This window comes from Fulmarus glacialis, unplaced genomic scaffold (genome assembly GCF_000690835.1).
Source record: "Fulmarus glacialis isolate BGI_N327 unplaced genomic scaffold, ASM69083v1 scaffold1608, whole genome shotgun sequence".
NCBI lineage: Eukaryota > Metazoa > Chordata > Aves > Procellariiformes > Procellariidae > Fulmarus > Fulmarus glacialis.
The window spans coordinates 47,663-70,440 of record NW_009227377.1 but is presented as its reverse complement, the minus strand read 5'-3'; the positions used below and the strand labels follow the sequence as shown (position 1 = coordinate 70,440).

The 22,778-nt window shown below is 41.9% G+C and overlaps 1 protein-coding gene across 1 annotated transcript in view; it reads right to left on the bottom strand.

Annotated features, from left to right (window-relative positions):
• Positions 1–6,713: 6,713 nt before the first annotated feature.
• DTNA (dystrobrevin, alpha) overlaps positions 6,714–22,778 on the bottom strand; it is a 61,460-nt gene continuing 45,395 nt past the window's right edge. Inside the window, exons 14-18 of the mRNA XM_009583109.1 lie at positions 21,836–21,995; positions 18,889–18,978; positions 18,176–18,344; positions 17,293–17,425; positions 6,714–7,738 (exon numbers count right to left, since the gene is read on the bottom strand). Of these exons, the coding sequence (XP_009581404.1) occupies positions 7,583–7,738; positions 17,293–17,425; positions 18,176–18,344; positions 18,889–18,978; positions 21,836–21,995 (708 nt within the window). The 3' untranslated portion in view covers positions 6,714–7,582. The remainder of the gene's footprint in view (positions 7,739–17,292; positions 17,426–18,175; positions 18,345–18,888; positions 18,979–21,835; positions 21,996–22,778) is intronic.

The window sequence follows — 22,778 nt, the reverse complement described above, 5'->3', positions numbered from 1 at the left end:
CGGGGGGAAAAAACCCCCCTGCCGCTCGGCAGCGTTAGCCGAGCAGATGAGCTGCATCCCTACCAGCAGCGCAGCATGTATGGGGAGTAATGAATTCCTTCCCAAGGAAAGCAGTAGCTGGACACTGAATAGCTACTTAACCGGTGATCTGGTTTTCATTTGGTTTTAGTCCTCCAGGTTTGCTCCCTTGAGGTTAAGTGATGGATCCCCAATTAAACATAAGACGGTTTAATTTTTCTGCTTCCAGGCACCATCAGCCTCGGTAACCCCAACTTGCAGCCAAACCCAGTTAATTTTTCTGTTGATTATCACTTTGCCAGACAAACAACCAATGCTAGAGCTGTGCAGACTTTGTATCACTGCTATAAAACCAGTTTTTAATTGGCGAACAGGTGTCTTTCTGCATACATCTCTCACAACTGCGACCATAGGAGAGTGTTCTGCATTCCTCCTTGCATTTATACATGAACTCAATTAATTTCTGAGAGCTTAGATCCCAAACGTAGCAGAAAATGTGTTTCTGGTGAAGTGTCCTCCAATAAGCGAGTGATGAGAGGATTCCCTGGAAGCAGCGCTCCCTCGAGTACTAATTACCATCTGTAATAGCTCCAATATCAGCCTTGCAGCCGAAACAAACAGGGCTCGAACCCTTCGGTCTGCTGGGGGACTCGGGACTGCGAGGGGCTCTGGGCAAACGAGCTGAGAGCGAGCACGCACTTATAGGTAGCAAATGTAAAACCAGCTCTGGAGAGCTCGCAGTGCCATTTGAAAGTACTAAAATACTACTTTGCTGCTTTGTAGAGAGGGTAATAGGGTGGCTTTTCAGAGCTGAGGTCTGCTGAGGGGTTTCTAAGTTTAGTTGCACTTACATAATATATATGGTGATGAAAGCTGCTTCTTACAGAACCTGTAAGTTCTTGCTTTTTCACATGAAGACAGAGGTAAAAGAAGGGCGGAGACAGAAGTGTAGATCTTCAAGGCTTGCTAAGCACCTGATCTGCTGATAGCAGCAGTGTTATGTGCATAACATCGCTGGGGATTTAAGGCTACTGTCAGTGGCCTTAAAAAACAACAAAGCAAAAAAGAAAAAAAAAATCGAGTGTAATTGGACTAGGCAACAGTGAGGGGTGCAGGAGGAGAGGTAAGCCTGCGGGGCGGGGGGGTACATTTTCGGTGAAACCAGGGAAGAGTTTTGGATGTCCAAAAGAAACTTTTTGACGTCAGTGAGGGACTGCATCCAGGAGAAACTCCAGTCTGGGCCTCATGGCAGCTCCTGCGGGAAGCGGGACAGGAGGGCGGAGGGAGATGCTCACCGAGGGTGAGAAAGGTGCTTCCCAGGCGAGCCGCAGCCCCTGCTCCGCGAGGCTGTGCCGAACAGCTCCCCGCCGTCGGCGGGGCTTCAGGCAAATCCTGTTTCACCCTGGTGTGAGGCTGGAACGACAGCAAAAATATAAGGACAAAGGTTCGTGGAGGCCAGGAGCAGCCTCCCATCCTGCAACCCGACTGAGGTGCAGGTGGTGGAGGGAGGCGGAGCGGGAGGCCTTGCGCCCCAGGCTGGGGTGGGGGGAGGCTGGCAGAGATCTGGAGGATGCAAAGATGGAAGGCTGAGACATGTATGTACACACGCTCACATCCCCAGGTTGGAAACCACTTCGACCCACAGTTTTTTTAGACAGGAATGTACCGAGAGGGCCTAAAACCGAACCCAGCGGTAGTAAGAAAACCACTCAAAACGTGTACTCACAGGGTGCCTCTGTTCTCAGAGAACACGCAGGCTGCACGCAATGCTGGGCTGTAACAAGCAGAGGAGAAGAAACGTTAACCAGGAGGCCTTTACGGCTGACAATTAGCATAACAAGCAGCAGGCCTAACACATCTGCCATCTGGCCACCGCTGAGTGTTATGTAAAAAACGTAAGTCATGAGGAAATGAATTTGCTAGTGGTAAATTATGTTGTATTAAATAGTAAACTACATTCTGCAACGTCGCATACCAATGACAAAATGTGCCGTGGCGTCCTCCATTTCCTTCCAAAAAAGCAATTATTCTTTCACATTGCTTACCTTTTTAGTCTTTATTATCTTCAAGCTGCATTAACCATCTTATCTCAAAGTTTGCATGCTGTGGCTGCACGATTCCCCTACTCCCCTCTGCACGTTCCCCCAGCCTTGTCCTGGGAGATCACTTCCCCAAAACAGCCTTTTCTAGAAAGCTCCAGACTTGTGGGCCCTCAGAAAGGCTTGCTCCAGTCTGGGACCTGTTCATCGTTGCCTTGTACCCCTCTCGGGGGAACGGGAAGCTGGTGAGAGGCGCAGCCTAATTCTGCCCCTTTGCCTTTTGCAGCCAAAGGCGTGTTGTTGCTGTGCTGGCAGTGTGGGATAGCTGTCCTAGCCCACAGACAACTCAACTGGTGGCAATCACTCAGGAGAAAGCAAAGGGGAATCCTTAATCTGTGGATTATCTGGGGTTTTAGACAGGATGATCCTGAAGCATACGAAATTCTTCAGTGCATTTTTTTCATCGTGGAACAAGAGAGGAGATTTCTCTTCCCACCCCACTTAACCTATTTCTGCGATAGACTCCGCTTCATATTCCTGCGATATTCTCTTAAAAGGTTTCACTCGGAAGTAAGGGCTGCTTGCAAGCAACTGCTGAGCAACAGACCTCCCAAGCCAACTTTGGAAGAGCTGCCATAGATCCGTGTGCTGCTGCATGAAACTCCCAGGTGCTTTTAGAAAGTTCCAGGTGCTTTCTGTCACCTAGTTCAGCACTGATGCAGCCAAGGTGCCAACTCCTCAGATCTAAAGACCACTTATTTTATTTATTTTATTTCATTATTTTTATTTAATTATTTTTATTTTATTTCTTTTTGCAAATGAAACTAATTTATTTCTTTCCGTATGAGTCTTGTTTTTCCTGTGGGGATCAGAAGGTAGCTACAGTAACCAAGAGGCAAAGAAGAAAACAGCCTTTGCCTATAAATTAGTTTTCACTGGCTCCTTTGCTCCCCAAAGGCCATAGGCTGACTGCGGGTTAGGAAGAAATACAGCAATTTGGGATTATGCATGGATAAAACAGTTATCCTCATGAGCTGACGATATGTCATCATATATTACAATCCCACGGATATGAATTTGGACTGGGATTGTGGAGGCAAAGTTCAGCAGATATGGCACATAATTTACAGTGTAAAATGATCGTCTTTATTGAAGAACGTCACCATGTAGACAGGGGAATTAGGGCAAATAAACCCTGGTGATTTATAGGTTACCACAGCAGTCAACGTTGAAGGAGGCAGCAGACTCCTCCTGCTTTTATCTGCTTCCCAAGACACTGGGATATTTAACTATGTCGTAAGTATTAGAGGATGGTTTTGGTGTGCTGCTACTGCTTTCCTTCTAAGTGACTCTATCCCGGTGTAATTAATTGGCCAGTTAGCAATGTCATGTGTACAGCCGGGGACGTTTCAGCTACGCTGAGCTGCCAGGGACACGCTCTGCGATGGCCGGCTGCAGTCTGTCCGCTGGAAAGGCCTGCCACCTCGGGGCAGCAGCATTCCCTCAGCAAGCTGCCCTGTGGAGGACCACCAGCACCACGGGCACGAAAGGCACAGCCGGGCATTGCCTCCTAGCTGTCTTTGCCACGGCTGGAGGTATACTTCACCGGGACACAAACTTGTTGTTTTAAGTAAGAGCTCTTGCTTTGCAGCTCCGTGCTCTTCTAGGTTAGCAACCAGTTGTAATTACCAACACCTGATACGCAAAGACACCTTAAAAGTATAATTGGAAAAATAAAGACGTCATGTCCTTCTGCTATAAAAGATAACATGTGACTGTGTATGGCAAAGCCATTAAAATGCACCTCTTCCAAGGCTTTGCTCCTTCTAAGGACAGAGAGAGAAACACAGTGGGTAAGAATAATTACAGTATTGCAGACAGATAGGGCTTTGGTTTAGGTTCCTGAGGACCAGGAAGAAAGAAGAAACTGCTTGGGCCACTGGAACGCAGGTGCTGCTCGGTGCCATGCTCGAAGCACTGGGGAAAGCGCTGGAAGGAGATCTCTCGCACAGAGGTGGAGGAGAGAGTGTGGGAGAAGCAAAGACTGCTTGCTGTGCCGCGGGGAAACATTTTCCTTTCCTAATGAAAAAACGCTGTGCTTCCACTCCATGGAACAGGACTTCCAAAACCAAAATAAGCCACAAACATGATGCTCCATAAATTACTTTTAAAAATCTTTTTAATGAAGAAATAATTCCATTCCAAAATATAGACACACAATTAAATAGTTTAATCACTTCAAAATATAACATGTCCCCAGTAGGTTCCAACACACACACACAAAACAATACTTAACAGCAATACAAAAAACCCATACAATAGCAGTTCTGTTACAATACCAATGAATATCGTGACATCTTTAGTGTCTCAGTATCTGTCTCAAGTGGTGTCAAGTACAGTAGTTTTAAAAATGTACAGTTAGTAGCCTCAAGATGTAGTAGCCTCTTCACACTTTTTTTTTTTTTTGGTTCAAAGGTAAAAATGCCCTTTTGTCTTCAGGACACAGTGGAGTACTTGTTGTTCACAGCTCCGTCTGCTGAATTGAACCAACGTGATTACAGCAACCCAAGGTTGCAATATTTACAAGGTCTATCTACAGTAATTGCCAAGAACTAATAAGGATGGGAGAAGATGACTGAAAGTAAAGGCGGACACACTTATGATAAATTATGATGCAACAATTTGGCTCATGCATATAAGAAAATACATATTATATCACAACGAAGGCCACACACCTTTTTATGCAGTTTAGTTAACATTACTACTTACAGACAACCCATTCTCCACCTTCGCTTTGGACATTCGAGGACCCTATACATCATCACATCCCTGTCTCCTGATTCCAAACCACCGGTTTCCCTCCAGTGACATCAAAACCACCCGGAGTTTTGACTGCTGTGGTGGGCCATTGGTAGTTAAGAAAAGGCCCACACCAGGGACCTCTTCTGTAACTCTGTTTTAATGACCGCAAACCACAACCAAAATAATATTCAACAAGCAGACAAAGACCAGCTGGGCAAAACCGCAGCCAGCTTAACAGTTGGAAAATGCTTAAAATAGATATTTGGAGAGCCAAGTAAGAGGTGCTTCATCTCAGAGCTCCAGGGCGTAAGGGAGCCAGAGCTCTGCTGGGGATCAGCTTGTTGACACCAGCCTGAGAGAAAGGCGCTTGATCAGTCAACTTTTTTCCTTACTCCTCGTCCGGAAGCCCTTGCAATGGATTTATTCTATTGCATCTATTTTAAGCATAGCGATAATGAGCACACAGACATTAAGATGATGGGAGGGATCTATTACTCTGGGTACAGTTAAATGTAACATGGGTTGAATTAGTCAGCCATTGCATGTAGCTGTGTTCTAGCTTGTTTTATCTCTGTTCAGGAAATGCTTGCCTGGAATCCTGAGCTGACAGCAACATCTACAGCTTCACTGGAGTAGCTTTAAATGTGGTGTGCTAGGCACTAGTGGAGGCTCACCCATTCCTGAGAGGAGGTTGGAGGAGGGGGCATCGGAGGATATGGTGCCTGCCTTGCCAGGACGGCACATACCCCAGGAGCAAAGACCAGTGATTGCAAAAATGAAAAGCTTACATGAAGATATCCGGATGCCTTAGTATGCATTTGGATGTCTGAGACCAAGCCCAGATATGCAAGGAGGTGCGGACAAGAGATCTGCATACGCAGTAATACAATATGAAAGTGAAAAATGGCAGCAGCTTTTTCATACAGATACTCATTCCCTAGCACATAGTGCCCAGGGAAACAGCCACGAGCCTAAAGAGTGCATGCAAACAAGTGGACTTACTGGGCCGAGCTACATAGCAATCTCATGTAAACAAGGCAGCGCACATCCACATCACCATAAAAGCGAGGACAGACAAACCATGTTCACCTGCTTTAGATGGGTATCATCTCATCACCTGCTGCAGGCAAACTGTGCTGGTGTGAAATATCTGTATGAAACGCTACTGTTTTCAGGGCTGCTAGTGTCACTTCAGGTCAGCCAGATACTGTATGTAATATTGTATTAGGGCAGTAAAATGACGTTAGCGCAGAGGTCGTCCTGAGCTAACACACTGCGCTTCCCAGGAGGGCTGTCCGGCCAGCATGTAACATTGCACTGTGTTACTGCCCGGCTTCTGGTCTAGCTGTTCTCGGCCTGGCTCTGATTTCTCTGCACGGCAGTGCTATGTGCTGCACAGGTGTCACCTTTATTTCCAAGCAATATGCTGTGGGGAGGACATTCCAGCTCGTTTGTGTCAATCCCTGCTCAGGAGTACCTGTAGGTTTGTAGTCACAGTAGAGCAAACCCTTTTTAGCTAGCAGTCTCACTGCCTAGTTCAAAATGGCCAGGTAAGTCCCCTTTCTCCTGAAATGCCTTTATACTCGAAAAATACCAAATCGGCCAAAACTCCAATTCTGTAACTGTACGCCTGTCCTTTCGAAAAAATCCACTGCTTCTCCTGTGCTTTTCACTGATAGCTATTTCTCCATCCAGCTCCGAAAGAGTCTCACTACACATTTCCAAGAGTGCATGCAGAACATCTGGTGGCTGGCTAAGGCAATACACATTCGGAAATAAAAAGAAAACAGTTGCAAGCGCACTTTAAGCCTGTACATTTAAAGCTGAAGGCCTCGAAAATAACATAACGGGGGGGGGAGGAGGAGGGGCAGAGAGATGGAAAGAGCCGGTTTGTTGAACACATGCTTACTAAAGCTAAAACATCAATGAAACAATACCATGGAGGATTATACATAACATCAGTCAGTTCAGGGATCTTATGGCACCTGTGGTTTATAAACAGCTTTAGCAACGAGTATTTCAAAACATAGTTCACAGTTTTAAGAAGATCTGTGCTGATTTAAAAACTAGATTCTATATCATTTGAATGTCACCTTTTGTATATGATATCTATTTGGAAAAAAAATATTTACACTAACTTCTATGGCTGATTTGTTAGATTATTTTGAAAGAAACATTCCTAAGTTACACATTAGCCCTAAATTAGAGAGGTTTTTATTATTATTATTAATTATAGTATTATTATTATTTTAGTACATTTTGTATAAGTCTTAATTTAAAGACTTGCAAACAAATTGCAAATATAGTCTGGTACTTTGTTTTTTGGGCTACTAGGTATATACACTCAGGAGTATAATCATTCTGTGTTAAATGCATAATTGTAGCTTTTTATTTCTTCTGTGGAAAAAATGTACAGTGTTTAGTAAACTGATCTACTAAAATCTCAAAGTATTCAGAACTCAAATTTCTATCTATAAACAGTATTGTCATTGTAAACTGAACAGGTTCAATATCATGTGCAAAGGGTTTATGTGAGTTATTAATACCGCCATCCTTTGTAACAGCAGTACGTACGTCAGTCTGTTTTCTTCACCGGTAATGAGCCATGTTATAGAAGATGTAGCTAATATAAGTTAGCTTTAAACAAAAGTCTTGTTGTCAAAAACACACATCTACAAACTACAACTCTTAGAACAAAAGTACTGTGCTACAGTCCTCAGAACTTAGTTATGTGATTTTTTTGTCAAGAGACGCTGCACCTCTTGGTTCCACTCTTCTGTGAAGTTCGCAGCTGAGTTTTCTTCATCATCTGTCCGAAAGCAGCTCTCCTCATCATCAGTTCTTACGTAGCTTTCGTTGTCTGTCTGACTGCAGCTTGCCTGTTGAGAAATGTTTAGGGAAGGTTTTTAAAAGGAGTGGTGGTTTAAGATGCTGCACCCACACAGGCAGAGCAAGTAAAGCCTCTGCCTGCTGCTTTATTGAGAGAAGAAAGGAGGAGCTGGCCAATTCCTGTGGTTATCCCTGAAAAAGTTAAAAAAAAGCCATTCTACCTAGGTGAGCCATAGCTATTTGGGCTGTAAGCAGAAACTTACAGGGCACTTGGGAAGTTGGAAACTCTTCTTACCACAGGTGAGAAGACTGTTGCCTGCTCTGCTGTGGGACCCTGGGGTAACTGGGTCTGCACTGACAAGAGATTTGCAGATGTTCCCATTTTCCCTTCCATTTTACCCTTCCGGGTTGCTCTATAAATAGATTGTTGGTAGTGAAACCATGGATTATTCCCCTTGTGCACAGTGTTCAGTCACACCGTTAAGAGTCACTCACCATCAGGAGCCCCCTCCTCACGTGTAAACATCTCACCCTTAATTTACATGCTCAAGTATATTTCCCTATGTCTAAAAAGAAATGCAGTTATTTAAAAGGATGATTCTGGGTGCTCGTAAACAGCCTAATCTGCTGGTGCACCAATTTCTCCTTGGTGCTCCTCTGTATCCTGAAGCTTCAATAAGTATCTTAAATTCCTATATTGGAGGCATCAAAGTTTTAGCTGGTAATGGAAAGAAAATGCTTGATAGACGACTGCTGCTCTTTCTCAGAACTATGTCAGGATCTACAGTCAGGTAATATTGCAAACTTCTTCTTTTGGCGTATTTATTGTAAAGGCACTGTTTACACACTCGACTCTTTCAAAGTTAAGGAGCTCATCCTTTTTCTCTTGAACTACCTCAGACAGAAGACCAATTTGCGTTACATGAGGTCTGATAATAACAGCATAAAAGGCCAAACCCTATGAGATGAATTCTTTTCTACTCATTTCAGGCATAAAGCTGGTCTGCAAGTTGAGAGATGAAATGCAAATTACTTCAGCAAAAAAGACTTAAATTAAAGCTGATGAACGAAGGAAGGTCAGGTAGCTTCTCCTTCCTGACACCATTTGATTGTATTAATTATTCAAGCACAAACGCTTCCATCCGATTCCTTAATATCTAAGCATGCCAAATGGTATGATGATCTTAATTTAGTGTCTCCTTGTGACAGACAGTTACAAAAGACCAAGACTTAGCATTAACATTTTGTTGATATATGGAAAGGAAAGCTGCCTTTCTAATGTCTAATGAGAGTTCACAAAAAATTTCGGAGGTACATTTTAAACGAGTATTTTTAAAAAATCAGACATACATCTGCACCGCTTAAGTCTGCAAACTAATTTGGAAATCATAGTAAAGCAACATTTTGCTCTTCACAATTCAGCCAAAAAATGCAAATGAAAGGCATGGAAGAGGTCAGTTCTCAGCTGCCTGAGACTGATTTTTATTGAACCAGTTTCAGGGTTATGTAAATATAGGTACATCTCATATTTCTTGATGGTGTTATTATAAACCACAAGAGGAAAATAAGAGTGGCTTGTGAAACACTGGATGCATTAAGATCCATTGATAGTATTGCTAAGTATTTGGTTTGCTTTGAATTTTCTGGATAAATTACTTCTCCTCAGTGGAGTGCAGAGAGGTTATTCTAAATTCTCTCAAGGCTTCTTTCTGTTCCACAGCCAGCATTGGGATAAAGAGATTTTCATACAAGAAGTAATGATTACTAATGAACATCAGAGCTCTAAATTCATTGCAGCATTTTGGAAATGCCAGAAGTAATTCCAAGTTAAGACTCATATGATTTGTCATGTTATAAAACCATTTCTCGACCTTTTTTGTAACTTAATCCACAGGTTCTTTTCTGTTACTTATCATTCAGCGATTTTAAAAAACCATCCCTATCACTTGTGTAATTTTAGAATTAAATTCACAAAACTAAAGCTGCTTCTTCCCAGTTAACTCGGTCACAGTTCTTTTACAGCTTTTTTACGCCCACATGCTAAGAAGAGGAGGACTTAAGGAGAAAAATAAAGAGGAAAACCAAAATATAGCTGAGTGAATGTAGCAGGCATTTTTCAAAATTACTGTGCTGTCAGTCTGCTGTTATTTTCAAATGGAACGGTCCACATAATGCTGGTTTTTATGTATTTGTTCAGAAAAAACCCAAAAAAGACTCTGAATCTTTTGGTTGTGCTAGTAGAATATGACTTATGAATGTGGGCAGCTCATCTAGTGCCTGTATCCTGCTTCTTCACCACTGCATCGCTGACGTAGGAGGAAGAGGCTGAAGAAACTGGGCTTGCTGAGGCTGGGGCAGAGGTGGCAAGGGAGGATCAGGTAGCAGCTATTTGAGGGGTAGTTACAAGGATAACAAAGCCAAAATCTTCTTGGCAGTGCTGAAGCACACAAAAAGGACAAATTGCATTTTGGGAGGTTCAGGTTGGACATTAGGGAAAAAATAAAACCATGAGGAGGGTCGCACTGCACTGGAGGGAGATGCCCAGACAGGTGATGAAATTTCCATCCGTGGAGGTTTTAAAGTCTTTGCTAGACAAAGCCAAGACTGACATGGTCTCGTGTTGGAGCTAGACCTGCATCAGATGGGAGACTGGACGAGACGACCTCCCGAGGGTCCAACCAACCAACACACCTACACCTCTGTGATCTCCTGAGCTCCCGGCATGAAGCCCATGCAAGGAATGAACCACAGTGCAGGAGCTTTAAATGCAGCCAGTCAACTCTGACCAGCAGTGTTTGGGGCCCTGCAGCCGAAGAGAGGCCAGGGCACCGCTGGGAAATGCGACCTCAGGCAGTGGGCACAGCAAATCTTAAACCCACACATCCATTAACTGTGGGCTAGTTATCTTGGGCCCTGGGCTACAGATCCTGCGTCCCATCTTTCCCAAACAGTAAACAGCCAGCTCCACGTCGCAAAGGGCTGAAAACGTCAAGGGCCAGTGAAATGCATGCTAGCTCTAAAATCTTATTTCCTTCCCAGAAAAAAACAGAGATGCAGGGCAGTTGTGTCTTCACAGCACTTAAATGAATTGTCTGTGCCCTTCGGCTTAACCAACAGCCCTTCTCACAGCGGCACACCCGGCAGATGACTGACCACACCACCTCCCTTGGCCCACGGATTTTATCACCTGACATTTGGCAATATTCCTAATCTCTGCTGGTAAACATGAAAACAGAGTTTGGAGAAAAAGGGAAAAGACAAGAAAAACATGAAAGTGTTAATAAGACCTCTGTCCTGGAAAAACAGTCAAGTTGAACAAATAGTAGTTTTTTAACAATGCATTCATATAAAAAAGTTGAAAGAACTTGGGGTTTTTGTGTTTGAAAAATTTTGACCTGTTTCAATACAAAGTCTCTTTTGCAATCGAAAATGTCACCCCTGGCCACCAAAAGGCCCAGACCCCACAATTTGTGTGATAAAGTATAGAGCAAGTGAAAGGGTTTGGAGTGGGAATGGAACTGAGTCTTCAACTTGAATTATTACATGTTTTTGTCAACGTAGAGAAAATGTGATCACAGCTAAAAAAATCGAGAATAAAACCCCTAATAAAGACTCCTCCCTGTACTCCCTCTCAAGTGGATGCTTTAAGTCTGATTTTTACTAGCTTTTCACACCTCCTTTTCTGTTATAATAATGCATATAAGTGAATTAGACATGACCAACGAAAATGTTGCTATGCCAGCACCAAGAAAGCGTTGCTTTAGAAAATCTAGGAAATTGTAGGTCTCATGGGAACATGTCCACTGCACAAGTCAACAGCTTTTAATTGAAAACGATAACTTTTTAACCACTTTCAGAGGTGGAGGCTTTCTGCTCCCATTGGCCATCCTTGGCAAAAAAGCAACTGCTATCAGGGGAATAAAGGCAAAATAATGTCAAAGTTGCATGTTCACCTAATTTCAAGATCTGCCTAGAGCCTGCTGAAAACAAGCTCAAATTCACACTAATAAAAGTAAAACAAGTGGTATTAAAGTACATTTAAGATAAAAAGTAAACGGAAAACATGATTAAATTATGTTTTATATATCACTGGAACAACTTGCTCTCTTGGGAATTTGTTATACTAGATGTTATTTCAAAATCAATTCCAGAGAATTGTACATAGCACTTTTAAAAATGCAAATGCAAAAAGCTTTAATCAGATGACATCAACACCACTTGTCCTTGACTGATGAATGAGGAATTGAACAAAACTCGGTGGCTGGTCGTCAGTGGCAATATCATTCATAAGAAACTATAATAAACTGATCCTGTTTTTCCTACCTTTTTTTAAATAAGCACAAACGTAATACTGTTGCAAGACAAGAAAGTCTGTTGGCTTTCTACCTCATACGGCCATCTAGACAATATAACACTGCCTGTATTTGTAACATCATTGATGGAATAATATTATCTTAGAAGTAAAAGTCTTGATGCAATTAGTAAGCTTCAACCAAGAACCCAACGTAAAAAGCAAAAGCACTTTAGACATTGCAACTGGTATGAACAATTTTGGATTTAATTTTCCCAGGCTATGAAATACCAAATAAAATGCACAAGATACTTTAATCTTCCATATTCACAAAAGAGTGAATCTTGAGAAGACTAAGCCATGCTTATCATGTGTATTTATCACAATGTACCATAATACAGAGTTTGTTCTCGTGGGTATAGGTGAAGTTATATATAAGATTTCCACTATATACATAGTTAAACACACATACATTGTTGTTGACAGATCTATTTTCCTTTTCATGTGACCTGATCTATAACTGACAACTGCAACAAAATAGAAGAAAACTTATTTTTCTGGCTGTCAATGTTTGGGAAACTCTACATGGCTCATGTTTTTACAAGTCTACTGAGAAAATGAAAGTAACCTGAGGGGCAATGTTAGGAGAATTTTTATGAGTAGTTATTTGGTGTTTATAGTACTCTGGGTATTGCCGTTTATTTGCTTTTCACATCCATTTATTCTGCTTTTGCTGCCAGAGACACTAAGACAGATGCTTCAGAAACACCTAATGGCTTTTAACACTGAAGGCAGCTGCTTTCACAAGATCCACACTTTAACATCCAAATCCTACTGTCATCAGAAGTTGCAAACCCCTTGAATCAGGGTCAAATTTTGCCATCAAAATTGCCATATAAATAAGGAGGTCTAGCATAAAACATGGCATACAAAACCTAGCAACATGAATTCCTGCTAAAGTTGGCACAGGCTAGTTCACTGGTTTTGCTCCCAACTTGGAGTGCCCATTTGATAGTTAACCTTTGGTTGCCTTTAGTTCTGGCTTTGAGGAAGAGACTCAGTTTGCAGACCAGAGTCAGACCCCTATTTTGATTTCTTCTGCCCTTCTGGCTCTGTTACCCCATGGTTCAGTGTCACAGCAGGATGGACAGCATCGTCTCACTGCCATCTTCACAGCAGGGCACTGCACTCTCCTAGGAAGTCAGAAATGCGGAGTCTGCAAGATGAGGCAAGAAGGAAACGTGTGGTCTCCCATTTCCTGGGCAAACGTTCAGGATAACAGGCTACTTCATAAAAATAGCCATTGTCTGTGTTCCTGAAGAAAAACACAATTGCTGAACTTGGCATTAAACTCAGTGCTGCAACTGTGAGGTTGGCACGTGTAAGGAACATGACCTGAATATGGGCCAGCAGGGAATTTATAGACCTTCCTGCCTTATCTCTGAATTGCCAGACTCTAGCTAGTAGCTGAGTACCCTGCACTTTTGACTGGGGCATTTTAAACTTCCACAACACATCTGAGGACACCTCTATGGTTAAGCAGCTGGTGGATTGCTTTCTTTAACATCTGCCTAACTCCTGTTTCACACACTGGAGTAGATGTTCCGGTCGCACCAGAAATGATTTATTTCAGTTATCCTAGGAAAACTAAAGCATTGTAAGGAATTGAACTTAGGTCTCCTGAAATGCAATCTAATTCCTTATCTTCTGGATAAGTTTTCTCTGTACTGGCTAATATATTTGTCATCACCCCCAGGGATGAAAAGCCCACGTTCTCACTCTTACGGTCAACAAAGGAAGACGATAAAAAGGGTGGTGGCTTAACAGGAATCTTCAGGACTAGGACCATATTTCAAACAGATTATTAGAAATGATTTAGAGACATTCCTAGGCATCCTAACACAGGTTAAAAGAAGAAAGAAACAGCATCTTCACATACACACAGGCAGCACAAGGTGCATTGCAACTGAAATACACGTTATGAGGATTCATTCCAAACATTCTTCTAAATTATAATGATACTTACTTGAGAGGAGAGAGAGAAGGATATTGCACTCAACTTTGCAAACTGACCTGTAGATAACAAAGGATAGAAAACAAGAAGATGACAAATTAAGCCAGTGAGCAGCCAGGCAGTGTATTATTCTGAAGAAAGCCATGCACAAGCCTAGAAATAAAGGGAGCAATTATGGACCCAGAAAATAAACCCAATGAAAAGTGTCTTACACAACACATCCAGCAAAAAACTAACAAGAACACAACTGGTAGCAGATGTGGGAGGATAAGCACTGTTAGCATTTACACTTGTGCACTAAATGTGTGTTTTTCTGGTACAGATACTTGTTATTTACAACATGCTTCAAAAAAAGAGAGAGAAAGAAGCCTCCTTTGAGGTTCCCTGTCCCAGATTTCCTTGTGTATCTTGGGTTTTCTGCTCATACTTTAATACTAATTTAGAGTTCAGCTTGAAAATCTTTCTTGGAAACAAGGTGACACGAAATAACAAGAGTGGGTTTTGACCAACCATCTTCCATGCTACACAACATCTACATGTTTTTCTAAATGTGCTGCTTTTACACAAAGTGAGACATTTAATAACATAAAAATGGTTACCATATTGTTACTGAGGTTAGCATTCTGTACCCTTAGTAGGAGTTCCTCCTCGCAGATTTTTTCAGCTGACAATTGCATTACGATAGCTACAGCCACCAGCTTTTTTTGGCTATCCAGATGAATGCAGTGTACATGTGAGTACAAATAGTAAAATAGCCTGCAATAAATTCCAATGATTGGATGCAAAATGAGAATAGTTGACCTGGCCACTGTTCAACAGGATACCCTAAAGAGAAATTTCCCAATTTTCCTTTGTTTTGGAAAGTAGAAAGTTGTTCTTTATCTTTAGAGGCTACTTGGTGATACTAGTAGAAAAAGAAATAGAATAGCAAAATACCACAAATTAACTGCAAAGTGCAGAGAAAGAACCAAGCCAAAGCACATGTCTCAGGATCAATACATGACACTATCCAACCATCTCCTAATCATCCTAGTGATCCCTACTAACTCAATACCTATTCTTGCTTGTTTAAACCTGTTCCCTAATTGAAAGGGCATCAGCCATACTGGGAAGGACTTATCACATGTTGCATGCTTTGGGTCTGTGGTTATCAACTAAAAATAGTTTCTACTTACAAGTCACTACTGTCAAATCATTGTCTGATAGGAGCTGACAATTTCACAGGCAGTGAAGTGCATCATGACATTTCTTTTGGAAAAATGCTAGAATGAGGACTTTCTGTTTATTCAGTGAATACATTTTTGAAAGAAAAAAGCTTTTCTCTTTTTCTGTCCCCCACCCCCACCCCCCACCGGTGGAAACAAATCGTGTAAAACAATGGGGAACAAGGTTCACCTGGGTGCAAGTCTTGGTTGACCTAAATTCAAAAGGAGTTTTATTCTGACATCGATAGGGAGATTTCCTCCCCTTCTTCTGGGAATGTTGTCAGAAGACAGTAGAAAAGCTCTATTTTGACTGAAGCAAGAGTAACACCCAGTTCTATTGAGCGACATGTATAACTTCTACTACATAATGAATGCCCATATTTTGCAGTGCACATGCATACCCAATTTTGTGCCTGTACAAAATCCCATTGTAACTTGTGAAACTCATGTAACTCTGTTGCCATATATTGCACTTCCATGCTGTAATCAAAGTACAGTCAAATTGGTCTATTGTTCTTTCTGGAGAAAATGGAATTTTTACCAGCAATAATAACATTTATTATTTGATGCTTGACAGCTGTCACCATTGACATACTCCTTCTTTATAACTGACAATTACTTTCCATTACATCAGCAGTGGCTGTTCATCCTGTTCAGCAAGTTTAAAGGCTGTCATTTTTGCCATTTCCTATCTTGGTAAAGAATTGTGACAAAAAACTCCATGTCACCCACTGTTGCCTTAGTAGATCGTCTATAACAATTCTGCTCCTGTTGTGATGTCCTTAAAGACCTTTGCAATGAAATGACTTTTGGCAGGCTACCATGGGCAGGTAGCAGACCTAGGTAAACAACAACAAAAAAAGATGCTCACATCAACCTCAAAACTACCTGCAATTTTGATATGAGGCAATGAACTTTTACAAGACTAACTCATCCTAGCAGCTTTACAGAAAAGAAGACCAAAAAGCAGCCATTCTTCATTAGATCACAAGCCTGTCAGTCCCAAATTCTTCTCTCCAAAGTGACTGGCAGTGGACACTAGAGAAAAACTACCAGAAAAAAAGGACCTAGATTTTGTTAGCTCGCAGCAATCAGCAGCTTAAAGAATTCCTGCCCAGAAGGTGCTTTTGAACCTCATTTCCACATACCTGATCTCTCAGTACCTGCTTAATCCTTTTTTTTAGCCCATTTATACTTTTGGTCTCTGTTACATTCTGTAGTGGTGAATTGCAAATTTTAATTGATCACCATGTGGGAAAACAGTTATTTTTGTTTGCTTCAGCTCTGCTCCCAAATAACTGAACTGGGTGTGCCCCCCTACTGACATTACTACGAACATTGTAAGAAGTAATGATTTTTGTATTAAGATGACCCAAGTCAGAACTTAAAAACCAGCTATAGTCCATTACACCAGGCATTACGCAGACAGGACAGGGTATCTACAGAATTCCAGCTCCCCCTGGAAAATTTGCTTTACTCAAACTCTTAAACAAATGCCCTTTGAAAACTTCCTCAGGGGGTGTTTAATGATAAATCCCCAGGCTTCTCTATACTACATGCTTGTTGAATACTTGGTCCTCTGGGATACAACTCATTTCAGACCCTCTCCTCTCCTTCCAGATTCAGACAACAACGATAACACACAGACTGCCCTTGAGCTTCAATTCACACTGGAGAAACCATTATGAATGTTTTTCGCTACTGGAGAAAAAAAATAATCTAAATATAGCAAGAACTCAGCTTAACACCACCAACCAGCCTCTACGGTACGGGGTTATGAGGTCCAAGTGACTTGGTAAGCACCGGCAGAGAACAAGCTCAGAGGCAATTCTGTCCCACCTGATGCCCTGGTAAGCTTAAGGGCTACTGTTGTGTGCCTCAGGCAGTGTGGTCTTCCTGGATACGCACAAAGGCTAGATGCATGTGTGTCTGTGGAAGAGAGTAACAGCAGTTTTTGGAATGTGGCTGCTCTAGTAACTGAAAAGAGATCACGCCCCAGGGCCCAGGACAGGTTAAGAAGGGCACCGGGCAGCTATGGTGCATTATTGTTTCTCACTTATGGAGATGTATGGGCAGCTGGTGTCCTTCTCCCACCTGGTATGCCTCATCCTGCAGCTTCTGCTTCAGGTACTCCTCCATTTTCAGTTCGTTCTCCAGCTGGCGGACAGAGTCATTCTCATAGTTTTCATCATCTGCTCTGACATAGGGGTCTCCATCTTCTGTAACCCTAAAGACAATTATTAATAAATAGCCTCCTGAGATGAATGACATTCAGAGTCAATAAAACTTCCCTTTATTGTAAGCTATGAGGAGAGCGAGAGACTTTTAGTCCAACCACATGCTCCATCGGTCAGTGTTTTCCTGGCAGTGGAAAAGACTTCTGCTATTTCCCCTCTCCAGTGGTCTGGTATTGATGAAGTAGACCAAAGGGTGTATTCTGCTGAAGGCATTTTTGGGGTACAGCCCTATGGAAATGAGTAACAAAAGTTCTCAATAACTTGATACAAAGAGGTTGAACTAAAAATAACTGGAAAGATGCCTATTGTCTTTGATAGGAAGATTCAGGTTCTAAAAATAAATCGGTTTGTTGATCAATTGAGTTGGTCAATAAAAAGCATTCTGTCTTTTCCATTTAAAAACTTCTCTTTTTCCAGTGGGTCCAACAGGCTCCTCAGTCTGGATAAGCAGGGAATAGGACTGCAGGGCATATTAGGGAGCAAAGCTGTCCCACAGCCTCCATGCTGCCCGAGTGCACCAGACTGGATGTGAGACAGCTCATTCCTGAGGGCATCCTCAGTTCTGGCCTTTATTGTTTACAGAGCTCACTACTATCTAACCATGAAGCTGTCCTCACTTGTATTTAGGCTTTTTTTTTGGTAATCAAATAGTTGAGAGGGAGAGAAAATATTACATGCTGCATATTGTTTTCCACAGAAAAAAGAATGAGATTAAGAAGGTGAATCAAGCAGGTACCCACATGTCACTACGGATGGAGCCGGTGGCAGCAGCGCTGTGCACGTACCCCGGCTTCCGGGCATGGATCTGTGCGAGAAAAGCCTTCTCAGACGTTGGGGACGGAACAAGGTCATCAAAATGAGTCCGTCCAAATTCAGAATCCACATTGCTTTCTGTCTCGCTGCCCACTTCTGTGAAGCAAAAGGTGGCACACGGTTCCATTTAACTTTCACAAGAGTAAGTATACTTGCCTATCTCTCTAAGCCTTTCTAACTTAGAATGCCTCCTCCTCATAGCGAGTAACAGTATATTCTACATATATTTGCAGAGCTAATAGTTTTCTTCTTGCGGTTGGACAGAATAGTGAAGCTTTTGCTTATCTTGGTTATTAGGTAGGATATTTTTATGAGAATACTACAGACTGCATTTTACAACAGGTCCTGTATGTTCTATATTGAATGAAATTTCTAAAGAGCGAAATCCCACTCCACGTGGAATCACAAACAAACTTCTCAAAGTTTTCACTGTATCCAGCAGCACCTCTAGGTCCACGGCTTTCAGAACTGCTGTATTCCTGAAGCTGTTATTTAGGGATTTCTTTTCTAAATGCATAAAAAGCTTTGAAGATACATTACATTGCTTTTTTGTTGGTTTATATTTTCCTACCCCCCATTTTTTCGAATATATGTGAAATGTCAATGTGGTGACTTATCCACCCTTGTTAGCCTCACTCACCAGAATTTAGTTCTTTTACCAAAGAAGACATGGTGTTGGTGATAGAATCTGCTGCCACCAGCAAATCATTTCTTAAGTTCCGTCTTGCACCTGAAGCAAGAGACAGACAAAGCACAGTGTTACTATTCTTCACAAGACATATGTTTTCCTGTTGAAAGCAGTTTTAACCCTGTTGAAAGCTGCCATTGTGATAATTCAGGGTATCAAAGCCCTTTCGAGGGACACGTGCAGAAGAGTTCTCTGCAGAATGGCCTCATTTACTTATGCTGTATGCAAGAGCAGAAGCCTACCCTCATGCTTCATTTAATCACAATGCCAGATATGTGGAGATTATTCATTGCCATCAAGCTTGCATTTGTGTGGTGACACCAGCAGACCAGGCCTGGAAGATTAAATCCAGCGTGAACTCATTTACAATGTCGGTGGGGGAGGAGGGAAGAAATGAAGTGTTTTCTCTAAGTTCCCACAGCTCTGTTTAATGACACCATTATTGCCAGGTATTTGCCAGATAATTATGGCAAATGTTGAAGAAACATACTTGACCTCATCAAGATTGATACGGATTTTTCTTCTCTGCTCCCTCTCAGCCTCTCCTGTAGCTCAAGGACTTTCTTGTATATTCCATAATTTACTTTCTCTCTCTCTTTTTTTTTTTAATAAAGGAAGCACTATTGCCATTCTAAACAGCCCCAGGCTGCTTTTAAACTCTTTCTAATAATGGATCTAGAAGTGCTTCCCTGCTGAATTGAACCTGGCAATATTCCCTTAACCATCAATCATGAAAGATTCTTGTGAGCTGCATGAAATACTCCTTCCCTAGGAGCAGGCTGTGGGTAACGCGTGTTTAACTCCCCCAAATCCCAAACATAGCTCCTATTGTAGCTGAATAATCAATATATCCCACAGAATCTCTAATCTTCCAGACTGGATTATTCACAGGAATTGGCAGGATTTGACTGCTGTAGATACTTCAAAACTGGCTGAATGTAAAACAATAAATTTAGAAAAGTTCCCCAAATCCTAAAGAGGTTTTTTTAATATATCCATTAGCAAATGGTTACTGGAATGTAAATTAAAGTAGTTAATCTCTCTCTTTCACACACACAAACATTCAGGCAGCCACTCCCTGTCTAAAGTCTTCTCAATTTTGTATCTCTGAACTATTGCAAACACTATGAAAGAGAAAAAAAAAAACAAGAGAAACCGTGCTTTAACCATGGCTTGTCTGCATTATGTATATATAGGCAGATCTCTATTGGTGCAGAACAGAACGGAGCCATAAAATCTCAGCCCAGCCCCCTGCCCCCCGCCCCAAGTCGTATGTCAAGACATGACAGAATAGCTGGCTTCAAGTTCTTTGGGTTTGACCTTCCCATCCAGAGAATATGGTAAATAATGACATAAAGCTAGATATTTATCAAATGCAGCAGTTTTTAAATGTGATCGCTTACCTTTTTATATTGCTTTTTATCTTGAACAGAACACATTTATATACTTAAAAAGCATTTGCCTGAGGCAGCCTTAGTATTATTTATGGATATTTTATTGTGGCCACTACATTATTTCTCTTACTCTTAGCTCTGGAAGAAACTGTCGTATAACAGCATAGGGGTTAGTGGTCCATATTTTTGCCTGTCTCAATTTTTTTCACAGCAGAAAGAAGAAAAATATATCTTGCCTGTTTCTTTTGCCACAGAAAATGAGATATCCAGCAACCTGTTATGTTGGGACTAGGAATTATGCCTATGTTCAATACATGAATTGACTAGCACTTTAGCAGAAAGTTCTTGATTGCATTATAGGTTCAACCTTGTCTTAAATACACACACAGACACAATTCCCATAAAAATCAAGGGGAAGGGTGCATGAGAGGGCTGAACTGGGCTCCTGGGAACAAACACACTTCCACTGTAGCAGAGGAACTCCAGAGCTCCACTTACATTTGAATTGTTCTAGGGAAACAGGGAAAAAAAATATTCAAATAAAAGAATTGCAGTAATGTAAATATTTTAGGAGAGAGCAGATTAGAAAAAGAAGGAATATTTCTTCATTTAGATCACATAGACTATTTACTTTCTTTAGTATTCAACATAATCATTTAATCTGTGGTCTTAGAAATTCAAAACAGTTTAAAATTCATTGTTACTTGACAAAAGAGTGGAGAGAGGAGGGAGAAACCCGGTGCAGCCTATGGCAGTTTTCTGGAAAGGCAAAGGAAGGATTCATCTAGACTTCCAGACGCAATTCCTGTCTAGTCTAGCTGGACCCTTCTTAGCGGCCCAAAGCAAAAGGACAAGGGACAACAGCCACAAGTTGCATCAAGGGATGTTCCAATCAGATACAAGGACAAAAAATTTACACAGTAAGCATGGTCAAACACTGGAGTAGGCATGGTGGAACACTTGAACAGAGGCTGTGGAAAATGGATACTAGGAACCATTCAGAACTCAACTGGTTAAGGTCCTGAATGGTCTGATCTCACTTTGAAGCCCTCTTTCTTGGAACAGGAGGACATGGTGACTTACAAGAGCCTTTTCCACCTGAACTATTTCTATGATTGTATCATCTATTCCTATCAAAGTCTTTATTTAAAACCAAACACACAGACAATGCCTTGCTGAGGTCAATAGCAGTTCTTTTTCTTCTGGTTAACAGAGCACTGATAACTGGTCTGACCCTCGTGCATCAAAATTCCCTCTAACCACAAAATCCATTAATTGGCATCATTGTCCAGTTTCTACTTTCCTGCTCACTCTGACAGCAAAGTCTGATGGCTGACAAAGTTGATTTTCAATGGCAAAACACAGTTGTTGCCAATGGTTTTTTTTGGTTTTGTTTCATTGCACGCAACTCAGAAGCTCAAGTTCATTTAGTCATTAACCACAAGAGATAACGATTCTTCAAATACGTCTCCGAGTACCTCAGACAAGCTAGTAATAAGACTTACTTTGTGCGAAGGCTTCCTGCACATCGCCTCCCACCCCAGTCAGAGAGTCCTGAGGTGCGTGGGTTGGGGTGGAGCAGGCAGAGGCAGACCTGATGGGCATTGGAATCGGTCGACTGATAGTGTGGCTGGGTGAGGAACGCGGGGAGCCTGCCCCTTGGGTCTGCAAAACAGTCACAAGGGGTTAAACAGGTCTTTGCAAGAGCCCTCGCCTGCTGTCCTTGTCACCCATCCCTCAGCTTAAAGGCGTCATGCTGTTTGTAGATCAGTTGGGTAACGTTAATTTTGCTAAAAGAAATATACTGAAGTCAGTTGTTAGCGGACAGCAAGGCTTCCGTGTAGAAAAATATTAAGTAGGATAATATGAGTCAAGATCTGACTTCCTTTAAGCATGGGAAAATGTCAGGCAGCTAAATTAAAAAAAATCCAAGTTAATAAGCACCAAAGTATAGACCTTCTCTCTGCCCTCTTGCCTCTCTTATCCCCCCAGTTCAAATGCATGTTTGATAAAACATAACCCGTTCAGGCTGTGAGAAGGGGAAAGATGCTGGCACCGACGTGGTGCCCGAGTCCCTTTCAGCCTGGGCAAGGGACTGAAACGGCCCCTCTCATCAGAGCGCTGCCGTGAGAGCGGATCACCCTGCCCTCCCCCTCCCTGCAGAAGTTCATGGTACATGCAACCTCTCAGTCACATAAAGTCTGACACTTGCAATAAATAATATAGCTTTATGCTTTTTATTCGGAGATAGAGAACTATTTTAAGCCACTATTAAATCATACACTATTAAATTGTTCGCTCTCCAGGATATACTCAGGCACTCCCAAAACACTGTGGGGATAGGGCAACATAAATTCCAGCTACGGGTTCAGCTGCTGGAAGTGAAAATGTTTTAACACCAGTCATATAAAATGCCATGCTGTTAGCACCTCACAGTTAGTATCACTT